This window comes from Lathamus discolor, chromosome 5 (genome assembly GCF_037157495.1).
Source record: "Lathamus discolor isolate bLatDis1 chromosome 5, bLatDis1.hap1, whole genome shotgun sequence".
NCBI classification, from domain to species: Eukaryota; Metazoa; Chordata; class Aves; order Psittaciformes; family Psittacidae; genus Lathamus; species Lathamus discolor.
In genome coordinates this window covers 66,252,375-66,274,382 of record NC_088888.1, presented here as the reverse complement: position 1 = coordinate 66,274,382, position 22,008 = coordinate 66,252,375, and the positions used below count along the sequence as shown (strand labels likewise).

The window sequence follows — 22,008 nt, the reverse complement described above, 5'->3', positions numbered from 1 at the left end:
TGTGGCACTAAAATCAACTTTAAAAACCTGCCTGCCTACAAGAAGTTTGACTCCCTAAGAGAGTGTGGAGGGTATGGCATGTTACTGCACTTGTAGAGCTGATTGTTTTCATATGAACCTCTATCACAGAATCATAGAATTGTTTAGGTTGGAAAACACCTTTGAGTCCAACCTTTAACTTAACACTGCCAAGTCCAGCACTTAACCATGTTCCCAAGTGCCACATCTATATGTTTTTTAAATCACTCAAGGCATAGTGATTCCACCACTGCCCTGGGCAGCCTGTTCCAGTGCTTGACAACCCTTTCAGTGAAGAAATTTTTCCAATAACGTTCACTAAAAATAACAAAAGGGTCTGTTCATAAATTGTGCAAAAACAGCATAGAAGAATTACATTTTTAACTCATAAGTTCACATATTCTGTAAGGTTCTGGAAACAGAGATTTTTTTTGTGTGGTATCAAAAGAGTCTAAACAGTTACTGTTGTCTTGGGGGTCTAGAATTGTGGGGCCATGTGCAACTGCAAATAATGAGAGAGGTATGTGAAAGCAATCCAGGCCTTCTGCAGTATAGACAAACAGGGTTTTTTGAAAATCAGTTCAAGGTAAATAGCTGCATATTCAAATCCTTAAGTGTAGGGAACATGACTTTGCTTTAAAAACCGCAATAATTTTCTTGGAAAGTATTGTGTTCGTGCAAACCCATTTTTCAGTAGGTTACAAAAATTAAAACAATCTAAAGAAAAACATCAACTAACACTAGACAATGTAGAGATGTAACACAGAAGGAAGAAAAAAAAAGAAGAGAAAATGTTGTCATTTTCATTGCTCAGGCTGCAGTTTTTTTCCTCTGTTTGGACTGATTTACCTTTGTGCCAGGTCTCTCCATATTCACCACCGCCCCTGATGTTCGCCACTGCTAGAACACCCCCAAGGTGTCGAACAAAAATAAGTCTTGACACACTGAAAAAGCAAACCAATAGAGGATTATTTTTCATTTCTAACTTTTATATCCCTGTCACTTTTATAAAAAACACTCTGAGGCAAAGATCCCTCCCAAAATCAATCATGAAATCATGAATCTCCCCTTGATGGCAAACCTGAGTAGCCAGGATTTTTTCAGTAGTTACCCATGGAAATGAAACCCTCTGCAGCTTTGAGAGAGGAAAGAACCAGTGCTGGTCCATTCTTCCTCCTTTAGTTCTGCACTTTGGAGGAGATTAGCCAGTGGTTCTGCCTAACAGACCCCCCGCTTTATCTTCAAAGCCTTCAGTGCAGGGCCTAGAGCTATGCAGTACCACTGGACGCCTACAGTTTCCTGAACTGTTTCTCTTCTGTGGGTCCTCCACTTTTTCAGAGAGGAATGGAAGGCTTAGCCCAGATGAAGAAAGAAAAGAATTAAGACTTAAGATCAGCACTTGATCTTTGTTTATGAGCAGGTATTTTCAGCATTTCTGCTTAACGTACCTTCATTTTTTTGACTTTTGTAAAACTGTATTTGCAAAGAAAAACTCTGCTTCTATGTTGTGGTTTAAACCCAACCACAAACCTCGTTCACTCACTCCCCCCCCCCCCCCCCCACTTCTTGCCCTCCCCCTGCTCCTGGAGGGACAGAGACGAGAACTGAAAAGAATGCAACTCCCACGGGTTGAGATAAGAACAGTTTAGTAACTAAGGTATAACACAAATCACTACTGCTACCACCAATAATAATAATGATAAAGGAAATAGCAAGAGGAAAGAATACAACACCTCAACACCAGCTGACCAATAACTCGCCCCACTCCCCCCAGCTGAGCACCGACCGATACCTCCTCCAACCCTGCACTCCCCCCTGCCCTTCCGGGTAACTCCCCGTTACATCCTGGGCATGACGTGCTGTGGTATGGAATACCTCTTTGGTCAGTTTGGGTCAGGTGTCCTGTCTCTGCTTCCTCCCAGCCTCCCCTCCTCCTGGCAGAGCATGAGGCTCAGAAAGTCCTTGGCCAGACCAAACATTTGAGCAGCAACTGAAAACATCGGCGTTATCAGCACTGTTCCCAGGCCAAAAAATCAAAACGTAGCACTGCACTAGCTACTAAGAAGGAGAAAAATGACTGCTGCTGCTGAACCCAGGACATTCTACCATTGTTTTGTGCCAGGCTCTGCATTCAAGGCCAACCAGCTTTTCATTTATTTTCCACTTGCACTATTAAATACACAAGAAATAGTAAAAAATAAAATTACAAATTCTGCCTTTCCTAGTAGCTCTAGAACCTGCTTGAAAGCTAACATAACATATTATGTGGTCTGTTGTGGTTTTTTTTAATGTCAGCCTGCAAGAGTATCAAAGCTATTGCTATCTTTATGAAAGGGACTGAAATAATTTAAATTATATTTAACAATTAAGAAGAGAAATGGATCTTTTGTTTGCTGAAGCAGAAGCTTAACAGATCAGAAGTTTCAGATGGCAAACCACATATATGGCAAAGAGACCAGCAAGATATTAAAATTGAATCCCAACAAGTTGGGTTTATTCCATCTAGTAGGTTTAAATTTCTTACTTGAAATCTTTGCTCACACAAGAAACCACTGCCTGCAGAAATTAACCCTATTAAACCACAAGAGCAAGGATTGGGCCCTTCTACCTTTAAATTCCTCTACTGCTTATAAGAAATGTCTTAGAAGGTGGCAGTTCTACAGTGTCTCATGTGGATGTAACGTCAAAACAGGTAAATTTTTCATACTTTCCAAAGCAATTACCTGTGCACTGGCACTTGTTCTTCAGAGTATATACCAAGGATAAGAAAACAAAAAGAAAAGCAGAAGGATAACTGATAACAGATTTCTGTATTTTGATAATCCATCAAAGGAAAACCTTTCCACCTAGGCTGGTTATCTGCGGCCATCAGATGGCTCAGGAGGCATAAATTATCTCTGCTTCTGTAAAATCAGTTCTGAAGTCCATCACTATGAATTGTGTTTTCTTTAGATTGCTGTGACATGCTGATCAGATCCAAGATTGATATTCTCTAAGCACACTGTGCAAAGGTCAAAGAGCATTATTCTGTCAAACTCTGGGATGCCTAATTTTGACAGGCTGCTACACAGCTAATGTGGAGTAGCCTGACAGTAAGCTGCTTCATGAGACTGTGACTTCTTTTTTTTTGGTATGTTAGAGCCACAAAACCTCCCCGAATATTCTACACAGAGTCCATCCTCTTCCACCTGCTGAAAGAAACATGCTGAGGGATCAGCATATTTAATCAGCAAAGAATCTGCGAGCAATGCAAATCCAGAGAGTATTGAGTGCATCCCATCCTGTTCGTGGACGCTAACAGGTGGCACCTTGATGATAATTTTTGGAGGGGTCTAACTGACTTAGCTTCTCACAGGATATGCAGTACTCATTATAGGAAGCTAGTCCCCATTTCCAAAAGCACGTAATTTTTCTGTTGCACAGACTATCAATGGGACAAAGTCCAGAGTTTGGTAACAATCATGTTGCTCAAATTATAAGTAAAGTTTAGTAAATCTGTGCCCACTGCTACCCCATATACTCCAACATATACATCTAGTAATGTCCCTGCTAATGACTATTAATTAATAACCATTTTGGTATGGTCAGCAGTAAAGTGAGTCAGGACTCTAAGTTAGAATCATAGAATAGTTAGTGTTGGAAAGGACCTTAAGATCATCAAGTTCCAAACCCCATGCCAGGGGCAGGGAAACCTCACACTAAACCATGTCACCCAAGGCTCTGTCCAACCCAGCCTCGAACACCACCAGGGATGGAGCATTCACAACTTCCTTGGGCAACCCATTCCAGTGCCTCACCACCCTTACAGTAAAGAGCTTCTTCCTTATATTCAATCTAAACTTCCCCTGTTTAAGTTTTAACCCATTACCTCTTGTCCTGTCACTACAGTCCCTAATTATGAGTCCCTCCCCAGCATCCTTATAGGCCTCCTTGAGATACTGGAAGGCTGCTATGAGGTCTCCACGCAGCCTTCTCTTCTCCAGGCTGAACAGCCCCAACTTCCTCAGCCTGTCTTCATACAGGAGGTGCTCCAGTCCCCTGACCATCCTCGTGGCCCTCCTCTGGACTTGTTCCAACAGTTCCATGTCCTTTTTATGTTGAGGACACCAGAACTGCACACAATACTCCAGGTGAGGTCTCACGAGAGCAGAGTAGAGGGGCAGGATCACCTCCTTTAACCTGCTGGTCACGCTCCTTTTGATGCAGCCCAGGATACGGTTGGCCTTCTGGGCTGCGAGCACACACTGCCAGCTCGTGTTAAGCTTCTCATCGACCAACACCCCCAAGTCCTTCTCCGCAGGAGAAGGATTCTCTCTGATTCTCTCTGAATCTCTTCTCCACCCAACCTGTAGCTGTGCCTGGGATTGCCCAACACTTTGAGGTAGATATGCCTAGAGCTTATAACAGGCTTTCTCAAAGTGACTTTTAGGTTCAAGAGACTAGGTTTTGTAAGTATATAATCAGGAATTAACTTTTTTTAAAGTGAAAATTCCAAGTGATCAGACAGCACAAAATTCAAGTTTCATACACAACCCTGCTATTGCCTCCTGTGTTCTTCCATGTGGGTTCTTGCTTCCAGGTTTGAGTTCAAGTCACAGCAAACTGCTCTGTCACCCTAGATGCCTATGAAACACCTCATTCTGCAAAGGGAAGTCTTGGTCCCTGTTCTTCCAGCAGTCCCTATAGCCTTTTGCTCATTATCCCTGAGTCTCTGGACTTGGTTGCTTTTTTGGCTTTTGTGGAGCAGGAGGGAGTGGTACCAAACTAACTGAAAAGACTAATCTTGCACTCTGCACCATGGCTGCTGTGTTGCCTGACCTTTCTCTGGCTTTGCGGTCTTTCCCTGCACTACCTCTTTGCTTAAAGGCTTGGTACAACCTGGCCCTGTAGCAGCAAAATGCAATTTCACAGTCTGCTTCACAATCAGCTCTATTCCAAGATGCATTAAAAATTGCTTTTCCTGTACCCACACAGGCACATACAGGACAGTGAAGGGAAACACGTTGGTTCCTGCAGGGTAATTAGCCGAATCAGAGGCATTAGTTGTACGTCTGTCATGGCATTTCCCCAGCAGCTCTGACAAGCCACTGGTGTCAGTTCCATCAGCCTTCACTTGCACTCACTACGCAGGCTGTATAATTAACGACGGTGCTCTAGTGGGCACCATACTCGACCTACTACTAAACACAGCTCTTCAGTCCTGAGGAGCACATAAAAAATTCATGCTTGCACTCAAAAATAAACCACTACCGTAAACTGACTTAATGACTTTGGCCTATCATTCTCATAGTTATGTCTGGATCCTCTAACCTGTTGGTTTGTTTCTATTGCTTTCAAAAAGATTTTAATTTTTCTGTGTTGGGGAAAAAATGAGAAGCAACACCAGATTCTGAATCACACAAAAATATATCCCCAAGCCAGAAAGCTGGCTGACATTAATTGGTGCAAAATACCAGTGAGAAAACATTGTACTGGCTTGAAGAAACACATGACAGAAACAAACCACTGTAAAGGAGAAGATGGAGCGCTTTCTGAAAAGGTGTAAGAACCCTTAAGTTCAAATAAAAAAAAATCAGTAATCTTTACCCAGTAACTTGTTTGTTTGTTTGCTTTAAAGGTAAGCAGGCTACTAGTCAGTTGCATTTCTATAGTTATGTCTCAGCTCAGGTCAGGTGGACAATGTGGCAAGCTTCCACCTTGACCATCCTGTGGCTGATTTCTAGCACTCAGGTTTGTGGTCATCTACAAAAAACCTGACCAAGTCATGGTGTTGGGCTGTGGCTGGAACAGCCCTTGAACTTGGTAACTCCTTGTGGAATACTGCAATAAACAGTAACAGGGATATAGTCAAACATCACTTGAATCTATCAGGTAAAGGGGAACTGAATGTCCTGTCCTTCCGGCATAAATTCTCTATCAGAATTTCCTTTCCCTGATCTTACCTGCCTATTTTTGCAGCACACTTTCTCACTAAGTTACAAAATTATCAGTTTATTAACCATAAAGATGCATTTGAAGGATTTAGCTGTTCTTATTTATCTTTTAGGAAGAGAAAGGCTGAGAAAGGGATATGTTGATATCACAGGGACTGAATGAGAGATGTGTGCCCAGTTGTGTTTTATTTACATTGTCAGTGGGATAATGTATTTTGATCTGGTGGTGACTGACAGTTCTCTTTGCGTTTACTTTTAAGTGACCATAACAGATTCATATTCTTATTTTACGAACTGTGTAATAAAGGTTTCATAGGGTTCAGGATGACATAGATCACTGCTCCCACCTCCCATCTTCCTGTCTTCTGATTGTCACCTGCACCCTCTTGCTGCTGTTCGGCAGACTCTTACTAGAGCCAATTTTCAACTAGCCAAAATGGCAGAAACCCACCCATTCTGTTTTGTTGGGATAGTTTTTTTTGCCATTCTTCCAAGGTAAATCAGCTTAGCAAAGATTCCAGCAAGCACCAGGGCCAATGGATGGGAGGTGGAAGGAGGCACTGTGAGATACCTTCTCCTTTTGCCAGCGGCCAGCTGGTGTCAGTTCTGTAGTACTTCAAATTTTCCCTTAAATCAACAGATACAAAATATTTACTTTAAGAAAGAAAACATGATTAAGTTTTATCACAGTTTTCAGCATCTACAATGAACTGTAATTAGTCAGTGCTTCAGCCTAATCTAAAAAAGGAATTTAAAAACCATTCTGGTAATATAATTGTATCTCTCAAAAAACACAGGAAATTAAACATGTAGCTTTACTAGGCAGATAAAAAGCCTTCAAATAATCATGGACACAAGATGGGAAGCCCATTGTTAGACAACATACTTACTAGAAAGGACAGGAAACTGTAAATGCTATTTAGAAATACAATCGCAGTGACCTGGAAAAGCAAGAACTACAAAGGATTTCTTGAAATGTGCTGAGTCTAAAGCAAGACTGATAGCACCTAAACTTAATAGGATTGTTTCATGATAGCTTATTTTTGTGTTGGTGAGCTGCTCTTCTGCTATATGAAAAATTGCTTTCCATTCAGTCCTCTGCATTTGTTTTCCCCTGCCTAGGAGCATTTCTTATGTATTACAGACAACCACTGTCTCTTAGTAAGTCTATAAAAATTCCCTTGCTGAAGAAATAAGCTTTTTCTTTAAAGAGATCACCTATTCAATAAAGCTTATGGCTTTTGAGGGCTACAAATCCTGTTCTGCACACACCAGTTTTGGCTTACAATGCACTGCTTTGCATACGCAGAGCCCATATCAACTGCATCTCAAGACAATCATCTTTCCTCTTTCATGATCATATGGGAACACAGTAGGATTTTGCTTCTAATGTAATCTCCTCAAAAGTATAATACAAAAACACAGCCAAATTTTAATCATTTACATTCATTTAAACAAATGTTTCTTGAGTATTTAGACATAGGCAATTGTATAACTTGGAAAAAATACTTGCTTAATGTATGTCCATATGCTCTTCTGTTGAGCTCAGTGACAGAATGGGAAGAGGTTAAGGTGCAATCTAAAGGGCAGGGTGTCTGCTGTAAACCTCAGAAAACCACTTCTCTGCTCTGAGACAAATTTATTCTGTGGCCCTGGGAAAATTCCCTGAATTCAGAACTAACAAAGCAGACAAATAATGCCTGGACACCAATGTGCAGTCCTTATGGCCCCCATCTTGCTTCTCAAGGACCTGAAATGCACTACTCTGTTAGATCCATAGTCCACCCTTACTCAGTCTGTGACAGCTGTTGATACCTGATACTTCAGAAAGTATAAATTACCCTGCTTACCTGTAGCTTGGTGTAATTGATATGTTGAAGCCTCCATAACCATACAGGAAGGCAGGATGAGAACCATCCAATTTAATTCCTTTCTTGTGAATAATAAACATTGGGATCTTAGTGCCATCTTTGCTAGGGTAGAAAACCTAAGACAAGAGAAAAAGAAACCTGAAATGCTGCTACTGTCATAACTCTCCACAAGTGGTGTTAACAAGAACCAGAAGCAATTGCTTTCATGGTGTCCAGTGGGTAAAACTTTCCAAGCAATCTGCACCAGTTGTCCAGGGTAGGTTCAGTAATGGCCATCACCCATCTTGTTGCTTAATAGCTGTGGAAAATGTATCAAAATAAGACAATACAAGGGGAACAACAACATCATTTTTATGTCTTATTCATCAATTCTACATACAACAGGGCTTAAGAAAATGCTGCAAAACCAATACAACTCTCTGCAAGGGAAGACTGGTGGTGTGAAAACACATGAACTGCATGGTCCATCATGTATGAAAGCAGCGAGGACTGAGCTGGCAAGGAGAATGAAAAGAACTAAAACCAGATTTCCAATCTAAAATTACAAGTGCTAAAACCCTCTCCTTTTTAAAAATTCAAAGTTTCAGACGCTAGAGAAGAGTGGACAGAGAAGAAAAACTCATGATAGGGTGGTGACTGAGTGAGACCCCACTAAGCATTACATTGTTTTGGATAACAGAGAGCTATGCTACTACCAGTAAATATGTAAAACTCTGAAGAGCTTGTCTTATACTGCTGAAATCAGAGAATTCCTTTATATCAGTTGATGCAGCAGTCTTTGCTTCTAAAAACATAAATTTAATCACAAGCAGAAGGCCAAAGAGATTATAAAAGTCACAGTATTTTGGGTTTAGTATTAATACATTAGCATTAACATTTCTTAACAGTCACTTCATACACAAGATTCAAGTCAAAAGAGCAAATTTTGAATAGCTGATGACACTGTTTCTAACTAAGCTTTGTGAAAACAGAAAAAAGCTGACTACTCAACACTGATACATGCAGCATGATTTCACCAGAGCAAGTCTGTATCCAGTAAAGTGGACTAAGCATTAGCCAGTCTTTCCAGCTTGTCTCATCAACCACTTCACCTCATGAAGGTGATAATGTAAGCCATGATAGAAACATTAGTAGCACTTGGTGCAATTTCAGATATTATCTGGCAGCTAGAACCAGAAGCCCTAACACTGCAGAACCCCAATTCCATCCAGCAAGAAAACAGAACTACCTGTTGGCTTTCAATAAATCAGCTTCCAAAACACCAAGTATGCACATAGCACATGCTTTCCTACGTCTTTCCATGACTGCCACAGCACTGTGTGGACTTAAAAGCTAAATTCCATGCACACAAACATAGATTGCAATTGCATTATCACGGTTGCCTTATCTTGTTTTGATGCATGTATCTGCCTGTATACTCTATTATAGCATCCAGCATGTCTTATTTTGCCAGACAAGCAAAACATGTGGGTGTGAATGCAGATAACTGCTTGTCCTAAAGTTCTGGTTGCCTCTTTCATTGCTTTGGCTTTAGCATCATTATTTGCAGCTTCTAGTCTAATTAGAACACAGAAATGGTAAGTAAAGAATGACGTTCTCTATCATTTTGTTGCATGTTTACAGCCCCTGTGCTTTTAAAGGAAAGAGACCTGCCACGCTTTATTTTAAAGCATGTGATCATCAGTATCTATTTATATAAGACATGAACCTCATGAGTAATATGAACCTGTGCAACACATTTATTCTGAGCATTGACCGTAATGTGAAACAAGTAAATCCACATGGCATGTTGAAAACAGAATAATTGCATTTAATTTTAATCATTGCTAAGGAAATGTGAGAAATTTCTAATGAAACCACATCTAGCTCCAAAGGCTTCACCAAAACCTGCAGACATATTTCAGATAAAATTTGGTATTTCACAGTTCTCAGCAGATGGAAAAATTCAGAACAAAAGCCTGAAGGCATTTTTACACAGATTCTATCACTGTTTCTAACTATTGCTATGACTTTACTGACAAAGTGCTCATCAGAAGTGGATAGAAGTAGGATAGAAAGGATTTTCAATTTCAATATTTAGCCAAACACTACAAAAAAATAAAATATCATATGGACAGAAGAACAGCCGAGGCTGGTGATGAGGAGCTCCACAGAGATTCCTCTTTAAGATGCTATCCATCAACTCCAGTTGCAGCAGGCAATTCATGCAAAGTGAGCACCTGGCCCTCCTACATTTACAGCAATTCTGGCTGTTGGCCAGTCCTTTCCTGATGATTAAAAGATGCCACTGATTTTACTGATTCTTTCTGAACAAGGGTTTTTTTTTTGAAACAACTCCCTGCAAACTGATTTCAGTAGGGCTTTTATCATCATCAGTTAAAATTAAATAACATACCATTAAATGAAAACTCAACAAAAAGAAGATACATGTCAAGGTGACATTTGCAATTTAAGAGTTTTCACTCCTATCTTTGCTAAAATAATGATTACCTCTCCCTCCAAGATGAACAAACAGGAAGGGGGTGGAAATCAATTCAGTGAGACACCGAGATACATGAATATATTTAAGCTTCTCCAAATAGACTATTTTCAACAACTGATTCAATCTCACCTTTAAATTGGGTGTTATCTCTGAAGCAAGTCCAATGGTTTGTTCATGTAACCAATAAAGGAACGTGCTTCTATCTCAAAGATTAAGGTAAACTGGAAAGGGCAAGCCCTAAAAAGAATTCCCCAAGATGGTACTTCATGCCTAATTTTAGAAGCAGTCAGCTTTTACAGCAGTAAACGCTAATAAAAGGATACTACTGTTTTCTACTTTATCACAGATAAGAGTGATCCACTTGTACTGGTCACACTATATTACCCATTGCTCGTATATTTTCAAATAAAGACTCATATCACTACAGACATTACACGTAAGAGGAGGACATATTAGCAAAGTGATTTTGGAGGGAAAAGGGTGGAGAACAATGCTCGAGACATATTATCATGAATGCTGAAACTCACTATTCAAGGAGAAACACACTAAAAATACGTAATCTCAGCCTCTAGAAATGCACCACAACACTGTGTGGTTGACAGGGCACTCCTGCTGCTTGCAAGCCTTCATGCTATTCTAGGAGCATACCGCTGGAGCAGAACAGCAGCCCTGAAATAGCTGTAGCTCACTTCATCTCACACTAATGTCCCTATCTGTCACACAGAAGAGGGGTCACCGTGCCAGAAAGAATCACTTTCAGTTCATATTGCCAGAACCTGAGGCATGAATTTATAGCCCTTATTCTTCTTCTTATGACCCAGGGAGAAAGCGTCACTGTTTGCGCAATTACTCATTACTACAAATTACATGAAGATTAATCTATACAAGCTACATGAAAACAAATCTAAGTCATTCTTCTTTAGTGCATACTTATATATTTATAGAGTGGTGCTTTGTTGGTTTTTGTTAACTTAGCATTCGAAAGCAATTTACACTCCATTTTCACCTAAAAATTACAATGGAAATTTGCTTCCAAGACAGTTTACCTAGTAAGTTTTACAGGTAAATACAGTTAATGGCTGTGTGACAGGGTTTGTACTCCTGAAATAATATTAGTTCTACAAAACCAAAAATTCTTCTAAGCAAAATTCAACCTTGAACTTGTACAGATTGAAAATTAACCTTATAAAGGCAAGATTCAACAGTTTGAAATACTGCTGTAAAACACAAACAAAAAATAATCTTATCCAAACAGGTTTAATGGATATATTTTCAAGCTGTGAGCAATACTTGAATGTCCACAGGCCTTTTATAATTTCTATGATTCATTAATAGCAAAGAGAATTAAAATCCAGTTCAGAAGTGATTAGTTTGGCTTTTCAGTAAGAATTATTTCCTGCAGATTATACATGAATTTTACATATGAAAAGGACTTTGACTTCTGGGACTTGAAAACACCCCCTAAGTCACAGTAGACTAATTATTCTTAGAAAGCCACTAGTGATTCTAAAAATGGCTCCCTCAACCTCTCTTTCAAGATTAGGTACTAAATACCAGAGATATCCATTCTTTCCATGTCTTTGTGTGCTTGATCAAAACCAGTTAAGAGTTACACTTGTCATTAGATTGACATCCATTGTGCGAAATGCCAAAGAATTTTACAAAGAGCAACTAAAAAGGCATATAAATCATGCTGGAATACTCCTTATTAAAAATGAATGTTCCACAATTTAGGTTTAATAACACCATGACAACTAAAAAGAGTTTTGTTCCAATGTCCTCTATAGAATTTTACTGAGATAATTCTTTTCATTTGAAACACATACGGGATGCAGCGGTCTTGTGAAGTTTAACAGCTGTTTTCTGCTTCTAGGTAAGAGTGGTTGCCCTCACACACAGCTGCTGTGATTCCACCAGTGGCCACCGCAAAGTTACAGACAGTAGTAGAGAAATGTAATGCCCTGTTCAGTCACACCACCCATGGGCACAAGTGGAGCAGCTGATGGGCTGTGTTGAGCAGCTGATCAAAGGGAATGACTACTTCAGTTTTTATTTCCTGGAATTACATTTCAAGGGTCCAGTTTCACATAAAGTACTTCCTTCATTAAGCCTGAGATGAAGATTTCTCAACACACACACATTTGTGCTTTGAGATTTGGGGAAGGAAAGCATAGTGTAAGTAAACCATGTAATGTCACTCATGCTTTCCCAAATGCTGCAAATGCTTTGTTAAAGGCTCACCATTTTAAAAGTCCCCCACAACTATTTGAAAGATGCCTGGAAGAGTGAACATAATGGAGTAGTCCCTGGAGAAAGTATTCCTACACAGATGTGGCATAAGGGTGTTCAAACCTGTATTTGGGTACAGAGAAACAGTGCCTGAGGCTGAACAATGCTACATAGCAACACCTCCCACTGACAAGTTCTAATAGCTGCTACTCTTTGCTTCAGGAAGGCAAGCCACAAAGACCCTGCCTTCATACCAGCAAGTCTGAACACTTCAGCACTGGCAAGCAGGGAGAAAACCTCTCCTCTAGATGCCAGGGCAGAAATCTCACCCATTCACACAGAATCACATGCTACCTTTCCCACCCCCACCCCCTCCTCCCCGCCCCAGCTCATTCAATCCCTCATTGCCTTAGACCATATAAAAAATCTGATACCAGTGTGGGGCTAAAGATTATAGCCCATCACAAGCAAAACATCTTATTTATTGTGGCATTGGCACAGACCCAAGTATAAGACCACCAGCAGCCCCACGGATAACTCTGGCAGCTAGCCAACAGCCACTGTAAGAGCAGCTCTTGCCGCCAGTTTTTGTATTCCTATATACAGCATGAACCAGAAGCCAGGAGAATAGAGAACAATTACAACTACATGGCAAATCCACAGGATCTGAGGTTTCTTTTCTTTCGAGGGGAATCCTCATCAATCTTCTTTAAGCCTCTTAAATTAGCTTCAAAGCAATTCTGCATGGGTTGCGAAGCTTGCTTAATACAGAACTGGACAGAGGCCAAAGTTACTCAGCACAGAAAAAATTCATGCAGGTAAAACCCAGAAAGGAGAACAGTCATTTGCAAAAGTACTGTGAAAATAATCAAGGAATCTTTTAGAAGAAATTGTTTTACAACCCACCCACTGGCACAAAAAGCAGCCTCATGCTGATAGAGGCAATGTGCCAGGAGATGGTCTTTTAGAAGAAATACCTCCTAAGTTCAGCTGCTTAGCTCCAAATGATTGCAGGGAGGTGTATCACAGGCTAGCGGGAGGAGGGGGGGGAAGGCAAGACAAAAATATAGCTGAAAGTTCAGAAATCCTGCAAGACTGATATGTGCTTTTAAATCACACTTTTCTACATTAGTTAAAAGGCAGCATTCCCTTTGCATAAAGCATTAGAAGTAAATGGGATGCAATGAGATCCCCCCTCTACTCCACTTTTGCAACCTGGACGACTTCTTGCTTCTTCTCTAAATGTTTATCCTCTGCCCCTTTCAGAGCTCCTTGCAGCAGAATTAGCATCTGACACATCGTTTTAATTTCTTTTATCAATTTTCCTTAAAGAAAACTTAGTGTACAGTGCAGAGACAGCCAGGTATCAGATAGGTAACATTTACCTTTTGAGCTAATATACATTGTAGTCATGTGAAACAGAAAAGTGTCCCAGGAGCCTCTGAAAGTGACAGTCTAGTTACCTCCATGCTTACACATTCGAGAAATTATTATTATGTAATATAGCATGAGATAACCAAAGTACTGTCTCAATAGGAGGAGCACACTGTTATAAATAAAAACATAAATAACAGGTGCTGGCTAGTGCAATTTCTTTCATTAAATCAAGCTTTACTTCATTGAGAAAACTGCTCTGGCAGGAGTCAACTCACTGTAATAGTGTGTAAGCATTAGAAAGTAAACACTACTCATCTTTACCACGCTGGGTATCAGCTCAAGCTGTAGTGAGAAACACTACAAGAAGAAAAACGTAGAAGTAACTTACCATGGGGTAAGCAAGGGGAGAACTTAGCTTATACAAGCTACTCCACAACAACTATTCTTATTTATGATTTTGCGCTGTTATAGGTACATACATCTAATTCAACATAGTGAGAAAAAGATATTCACCTCAAACAGTAACTGTCTCATTCAGCTTTTCTGTTTCTGGCTTTGTCTTGCTCAAAACTGGCTTGGTTACCTCAACCCAGCCCTGCTTTAGAGCTCTTACAAGCTTCAAAAAGATTATACAACCACTGTTGGTTTTTCTCCCTTACACAGAGACATCTACATGGTTCAGGGTGCTCAAATTTCACCTGTAAACCTGTATCCAAAAATTCTTGCACAGAACAAATTCAATCTCGACACTGGTAATATGTCAAGTGCCCAGCTTGTGTCAATGCCCCAAGAGGACCCACATATTCAACTTAACATTGCCAAGATGCTTTATCTATGACTTTCATTCCCTGGACAATTTCAGAGCACTCTGCTCTCTCTTCCTTAGAGTATCATAGAATGTTTATAGCTATCAAGTTGGTTACCCAAAACCAGAGGTGCTTTAAATCACTAAATGCCTACAAAAAAATCTGCATGTGACTAGTACAATATTGAAAAAATAGCTGATATGTTTCTTTCACAGGGCTGGAACACCTCTCCTATGAAGACAGCCTGAGAGAGCTGGGCTTGTTCAGCCTGGAGAAGACAAGGCTCCAGGGAGACATTAGAGCAGCCTTTCAGTATGTAAAGGGTGCCTGAAAGTAAACTGGAGAGGGACTTTTTATAAGGGCATGTAGTGACAGGACAAGGGGAAATGGTTTTAAACTGAAAGAGGGTCAATTGAGATTAGATATCAGAAAGAAGTTCTTCCCTGTCAGGGTGGTGAGACACCGGCACAATTTGCCCAGAGAAGCTGTGGCTGCCCCATCCCTGGCAGTGTTCAAGGCCCGGTTGGACAGGGCCTTGAGCAACCTGGTCTAGTGGAAGGTGTCCCTGCCTCTGGCAGGGGGTTGAAACTGCATGATCTTTAAGGTCCCTTCCAACCCAAACCATTCTATGGCTCCTTCTTTTTGGTTTGAAAAGAAAGAGAGATCACCTACACTGGATAATGCATCTTTCAAAATCAGTCCTGGATCACTTACCCTGTGCATATTTATTCTGAAGAACTTACTGAAATAAACAGGTCACATAAAAGTGTTATGAAGCACTTCCTGTGTGGCTTCTTACTCTCATTGTAGCTACAAGTAATTTATTTTCTGAGATTTCAGCTTGAATTTAAAGTTACCGATTTGTGTCCCTACATCATTAAAACACTAAAATGTCAGCAGCAGGAAAAAAAAATCCATTGAGAATGGTCAAGGTTAAACTAAAGTACTAAAATCCTAGAAAATATTTGGGTTGCTAGCTTAGAAGACAAACTAAGGATTCAGATGCCATTGATTTCAACATTTGTGTCTGGTGACCACCTCCTTGCTGGGAGACAGTATTTCCGCCTCATCTATTGTTTTCAGATTTGCAGCACTCATTGCACAACAAAGAAAAATCACCCAGCAAGTAGCAAGAAGAATAAAAGAATTATGAGAATGAATTTCTATGACACTGTTGTAACAATACTCAGGGAAAAATTTAAACCAAAACTAGTATAAAACAACCCAGTAAAAATTCCAAGTGATGCATAATTTCCAGACAAACATGATAAGCAAGACTTTTAAGCTACCTCATAACAGGAACACCAAGATGTGTGCTGATGCATCCCTATAATGCTATTGGAAGAGGGAGGAGAAAAATGAGCAAAAGAGGAATGCCTTTTCTTTTTAAAGCCATAAGACTAAGGACAGCTTGCAACAATCTTAGGCAAAATGTGAACAATTCAACAAACTTGTATCAGACATAAGGAATTCAAATACTAATAAATCAATAGATCAAATGTCTAATGATCTCAAGTCAAACTAGAGTGAGTGCTAACATTTCAAAAACCACCAGTATAAGAAGGAAAAAGTTAAGGATGCTCCTGTTGGTAAAAGACTGCCTGATTTTAGGCATTCTACCATTATGCTTTGAAGCTTTTCTGCATTTTGTCTACTTTTATCTGTTAGCAGTGATCTCTGTGCACTACTACTTTCAAAAATAATTGACAAATTGGCTGAAAAGCGAGCACTTCGGGGAACTGTCAGGGAGAATTTATGTCTCAGTTTTTCCCTGTCTGTGGGAATAGCAAGCCAGAACTAAGGAAATCATCCATTTCTTTGTATCATTCATCTACACAGTTGAAAAACTAGTCACTATGAATAATAGCGATATTTCTAAGATGCTCCCCTTGTCCCCTAAATTTCCTGAGAGATGTCTCAAGGACAGAACATAAATAATTAATCTTAGGATAGATTATATTCTATCAGTACCTCTGGGTAGTGTTGATAAAATCAAATCAACTGCTAAATGAAGATGGCAAACTACAAATTACCTTTAATAATAAATACTGCACACTGACGAATTTGTACTAGATCATAAGCAGACAAAAGCCCACAATAAAAAAAGCTCTCATAATTAGCGGATGAACTGTTTCTGGGTATAAAGTGAACTGCTGCCTGTCTTTCTGCTCCTTTGGAAAAAAAATCTTTCAGAATGCCCCAAGATTTTATAATTTTTAATTTTTTATTACTTCTGATCTTATACTGAGAGCATACAATACTGAAGTCTCCTGAACAATCCCACTCATATGTGGTTCACTTACACAAGTTCACAACTGCATCTCTGGATACTTACCAAAGCGCTTGGTGTTCAAATTGTCCTCTCTCTTCACCAGTGAATGACAATTTAAGAAAAACTAATCCACCAAATCTGTCTAGATAAAAACCTATTGACTATGCATTATTCCTCCTTCCACCTGGGGAGGAATAACCCCATGTACCAGCACAGGCTGGGGGCTGGCCTGCTGGAAAGTACCTCCGTGGAGAGGGACCTGGTAGCTCCTGGTGGACAACAAGTTGTCCATGAGCCAGCAGCAATGTCTCCTGTGGCCAAGGCAGTCTGGGCTGCATTAGGAAGAGCACGGCCAGCAAGTCAAGGGAGGTAATCTCTACTTGCCCGGGTGATATCTCACCAGGAGTACTATGTCCATTTCTGGGCTCCCCAGTACAAGAGACATGGAGCTCCTAAAGCAATTCCTGCAAGGAGGCTCTAGAATGACTAAGGGCCTGGAGCATCTCTCATATGAGGAAAGGCTGAGGGAGCTGAGCCTTTTCAGCCTAGAGAGGCTAATATGCATACTTTTCCAAGGTAATCATGTCCACAGTGAAAGCAAGAGTCGTAGCTTCAGTTTACAAGACATGCTATTTTTTTTTTTTTATTTTTTTATTTTATTTATTTTTTTTATTTTTTTTTTTATTTGCTTTGTTTTTTTCCTTTAAATTGCAGTCTGCTCCAAGCAGTGGCCACACAGCCTCATTTACTTTGCAGAGGCTCCTGGTCCTGTCCTATGAACAACTTAGTTACACTAAGCCTGAAACAAGTCTATGTAAAATCTCACCAACATTTGAAATTGCTGTTTTCCATTCTCAACTCCATCAATCTGTTTTCCACCATGATGATGAATGTTAATTAACATCAGCATAAAAAATCCTAATCCACCGAGCAGTTTTGGCCCTGGGTGAAGACAGGAAGTATACTTTCATTGCGCAGCGTGATATATATGCGTCCAAAGTTTACCTGCATTTTTCATTAGTTTTAAATACTACCAATTCTAATTTGTCTCCTCTATGTAGTAAATGAGTAGTTATCATTAATCTTCCAAAATCGACTTATTTCACTGTTCTGCTCTCAAGCTGTGGTTGGTAAGGGCCCTGTGGTGGCCTGCATTTCTGTGCTATGCAGCACACTGGTGAATGTGGTCCATGACTAAGACTCAAGTGCTACAACAATGCAAGTGCATATAGAAGCACCAACCTTCTATTTTGTTATCCGTGCGCTCCTGCATAGGAAGTTCCACGTTAACATCAGGAAGAACTTCTTTACTGTAAGAGTGACAGAGCACTGGAACAGGTTGCCCAGGGGGGTTGTGGAGTCTCCTACACTGGAGATATTCAAGGCCCGCCTGGACAAGTTCCTGTGTGATGTACTGTAGGTTACCCTGCTCTTGTGGGGGGGTTGGACTAGATGATCTTTTGAGGTCCCTTCCAACCCTTGGGATTCTGTGATTCTGTAAACCTCTTTGGATCAGTTGCATGTCAGGCCTAATAGATGTCTGCACAAACTAGTTACCAACTTGTGTGCACTGGAGGCCTGCAATTGTGAAACACAAACCTCCCAGATCTGCCAGAGCCATTTCTATTCTGAAAACACCCCAGTCCCCTGATAGTCTACAAAGACACCATTCAGAATGAGAGATGCATCCCACGTAAAGTATTTAAATGGAATATGGACCTGCTGGGAAGCTTAATTGCTAACAGGAAACACTGAGATGCTGCAGAAAAGAGGGAACAACGGAGTGCTTTTTGGAATGCATAACAAAGGGAAGGCAAAACTACCTGAAAAAGTAAAATGCAACCCAGTAAGGCCAGAAATGTAACATACTATACTCTGACAGGTGCAATCACATACAGTCAGAGAATAACTGACGAAAAAATAATTCAGAGAAATATTTTGGGAGATACAGTACATGCCAAACTGAACTTACATGAACAATGAATTGTTAAGGAAAAGGCAAACCCTAGAGTGGGACATCTAAGCCAAAGTCTCAACCACAAGACATATGAAATGACTCTTTCTGCTGTATGCAGCATTTGCAAAGCCTCAGCTAGAGTGCTGTGTTCAGTTTAAACCATGGCACACCATACACTGAGCATCTAAAGAGACTCCAGTGAGAGAAAGAAGAGTGATAGAAGGCCCAGACAATACAGTCCGCTAAAAAAACAGAGTGCAGGGGGTTTCTTACATATTTTTACTCTAAAGGAAAAATATTGCAAGGACGTAACAGTGTCAATCTCTAAATATGCACAAGTTTGCTGTAACTAGAAGTGAATAACCCGTCTTCCATGTCTGTGAGGGACACTAAGCAATTCAACTGCGGCAAGGCAATTTAGGTGAGACCTTGTGCTTGTGAAACCCTGCTCCCTGCAAAAGCTTTCTAACAGTAAATACAGTGAGACACTGGAACAGATTGCCTAGGGAGACTGAAGGCCTTTAAGCACAAGGCAGACAAAAGCCAATCAGGCTTTTTTTTTTTTTCTGTACAGGCAGAAGTGACCGGTCATTGTGCTTAGGACAGATCAGTATGCTTTAACCATGGTAGCCACGATGGTCAGCTTTGGAACAGGGGCACATGCCCATGTTGCCACCACCTCCGATCACATTCAGGAACTGTAGTTTCTTCTCTTTCTCTGTTTTTCTGTCTTTTGGTTATTACAGCACTTCTTCTACAGGTTTTTTAATTCACAGCTGCCACCACCTGCTGGGTAATAACAGCTGGTTTCTGTCTCTCAGGAAAAGCCAATATCCTACCTCTTGGACTATAACACATTCCCTGCTTTGGAAACCTAATGACTCTTCAACAGACTTACACAACTCTACCAGCACAGTGCTGAGAAAGGCAACCAGGAAAGTCTGGTTGTCTTGGTGGCCTGGTAAAGGAATTCAATGCTTTTTGCTGCTAGATCAATGGTTTGAACGCTGGCCCACACCAGTGATGACTGACAACTGCAGTCACCTAATAATCTTTTGCCAGTGGTGTGAATAAAACCAATGATTGTAGTCCCAGAGCATCTGTCCTCAATGGAGCATTATCATCACAGTTCAACACCCTCCCTGCTAGGCTCTATGAGGCAAAGTAATGGGTGAGCAGATGGACAGAAAAATTCCCACACTCTCAGAGAAGCACTCTCATTCTGAACAATGCTGGCACGCTGAAGCTTGACATTTAGCCTCAGAAAAGGGACAGAGAAAATAAAAGTGGCAGCTACCACTTCTTTCTTTACTGTGCTGATGGAATTAGTCATTCAATCTGCACTATACAGGACACACAAATACCATACTGATCAAAAGACAGGGTTTTCTCAGCATGTAATACTATTAGAGAGATCGAGACTTGGGGCTTTTCAACGATACTGAAGTTTTATGAACTGTTACTTGTCTAAGACGTTAATAACTGGTGTGATTAAGTTTTTAAACCACATCTGAAGATTGGACTCAGAGGATCAGCAAAAAGAGGAGTAGCAAACCACTGCCACTAGAACAGCAAACCATCAAAATATATCCCCAGTGTAACCTCATCAAACCACAGACAAATTTCATTCTGAATCTTTCTGCTCCTGTAGAATGGAGCTAATAATACTCACTGCCTTTGAAAAATAACAGCAATATCTTACACAAAAGGGAGAAGAAAAGTTGAAAGAAGATTCCCAATGAGAATCATTAAATAGAATTCTTACTTATCTTGTAAGAGAGTTAATTAAAATAGTAATGTGTTCATGGTTAATTACTGGAGGTGAGATCAATCACAGGTGTGAATATGAAAGCTGGAGAAAAAAAGAGAAGGAAAGAAGTCTTCAGGGATTTGTTTAGAAAGAGGACAAGAAACAAGCATTTTCACTGCAACAACAGTCTCCTCGTTTTAATCTCTGTATCAGTAAAGAATCTACCTACAGAGATTCCTGAAAGCTTAAAGAACACATTCATTTAAGGTGCCTTGAGTGAATGGTCTTTAAGATCTTTCTCCTGATAGGAAATACGTTTCACTATTTATTGTAAGAATGAAAAGTATTTTTTTAATTCACAATTAAAAATTGAATAATTTAAGACATGGGAAGATGTAAAACAATCCTTTAAGCTCCATCAGAACTGCTTAAACTCTTGTTTAAAACTCCTGTGTGTAAAAACAGAGTTCACACTACACTATGTTCAATGGTCATAGCTCTGTTTTATTCCACGTTATTTCTCCTTGTGTTTTTAAGGACTTCTGAGATAGCAATGGAGCACAGATGCAGCTTGGGATCAAGCATGCCAACTAATATCTCCATCCACTAGAAAAGTGGAAAACAAACCGCTGTAAGTTCAAAAAAAAAAGTTCTACTGAGTAAGGCACAAGAATAATATTTCATAATGAGTTTTAGTTAAACTACTAAGCAATTACTTCTCTCATAGGCTTAAAACACGACTTGAGCATGAAGGCCCTACAGACTAACATTTTAAGCAGCTTTTCAATTCCCTGCACACTTCACAGAAAAATAAGCAATCTAGTACTAAAAGCTTGGAACTAGTGAATCACAAAGCCTGTATGACAACTCAAATGAACTCAAGAGACTGGTATTTTAGTATTATCCCCCATACAGTGTGGTCTGGTATCGAGCCGATTCTTCCAAAGAGCAGTTCTGTACTCTCTCATCCCAAACCACATTTCTATTGTTCTGCATTCTGCTGAACAAAGGCTCCCAACATCCTAAACTATGCAACAATCCCCTGCGGTATGGAAGAAGGGGAGAAAGCCATACCAGACATTTAAACCTTAAAACAGCATTTAAACTGGATTGGCAAAGAAAACAATGCAAAGTCCTATCACTTCATCCTCTTACTTTGAATAGAGAGATCTGGTTCCTACTCCAGACACTTAAGGAATACCATGGTATGTGAGATTTACTGGTAAGAATTATCTGAAGTGTACTTCACTGGAGCTCCTTAAATATAATCAATGTAGAACCAACTGCTACTCATCTGCTCAGGTATAAGGATT

General features: G+C 40.1%; 1 protein-coding gene across 2 annotated transcripts in view; it reads right to left on the bottom strand.

The window, feature by feature from the left end:
- Positions 1 to 22,008, bottom strand: part of PREP (prolyl endopeptidase) — a 94,697-nt gene that overhangs the window by 11,358 nt on the left and 61,331 nt on the right. For both annotated transcript variants that reach the window (XR_010613161.1, XM_065681144.1), the window contains exons 11-12: positions 7,802 to 7,938; positions 868 to 962 (exon numbers count right to left, since the gene is read on the bottom strand). Coding sequence is in view for 1 of the 2 variants with exons in the window: in XM_065681144.1 (XP_065537216.1) it covers positions 868 to 962; positions 7,802 to 7,938 (232 nt within the window). In the remaining variant the exon portion in view is untranslated. The remainder of the gene's footprint in view (positions 1 to 867; positions 963 to 7,801; positions 7,939 to 22,008) is intronic.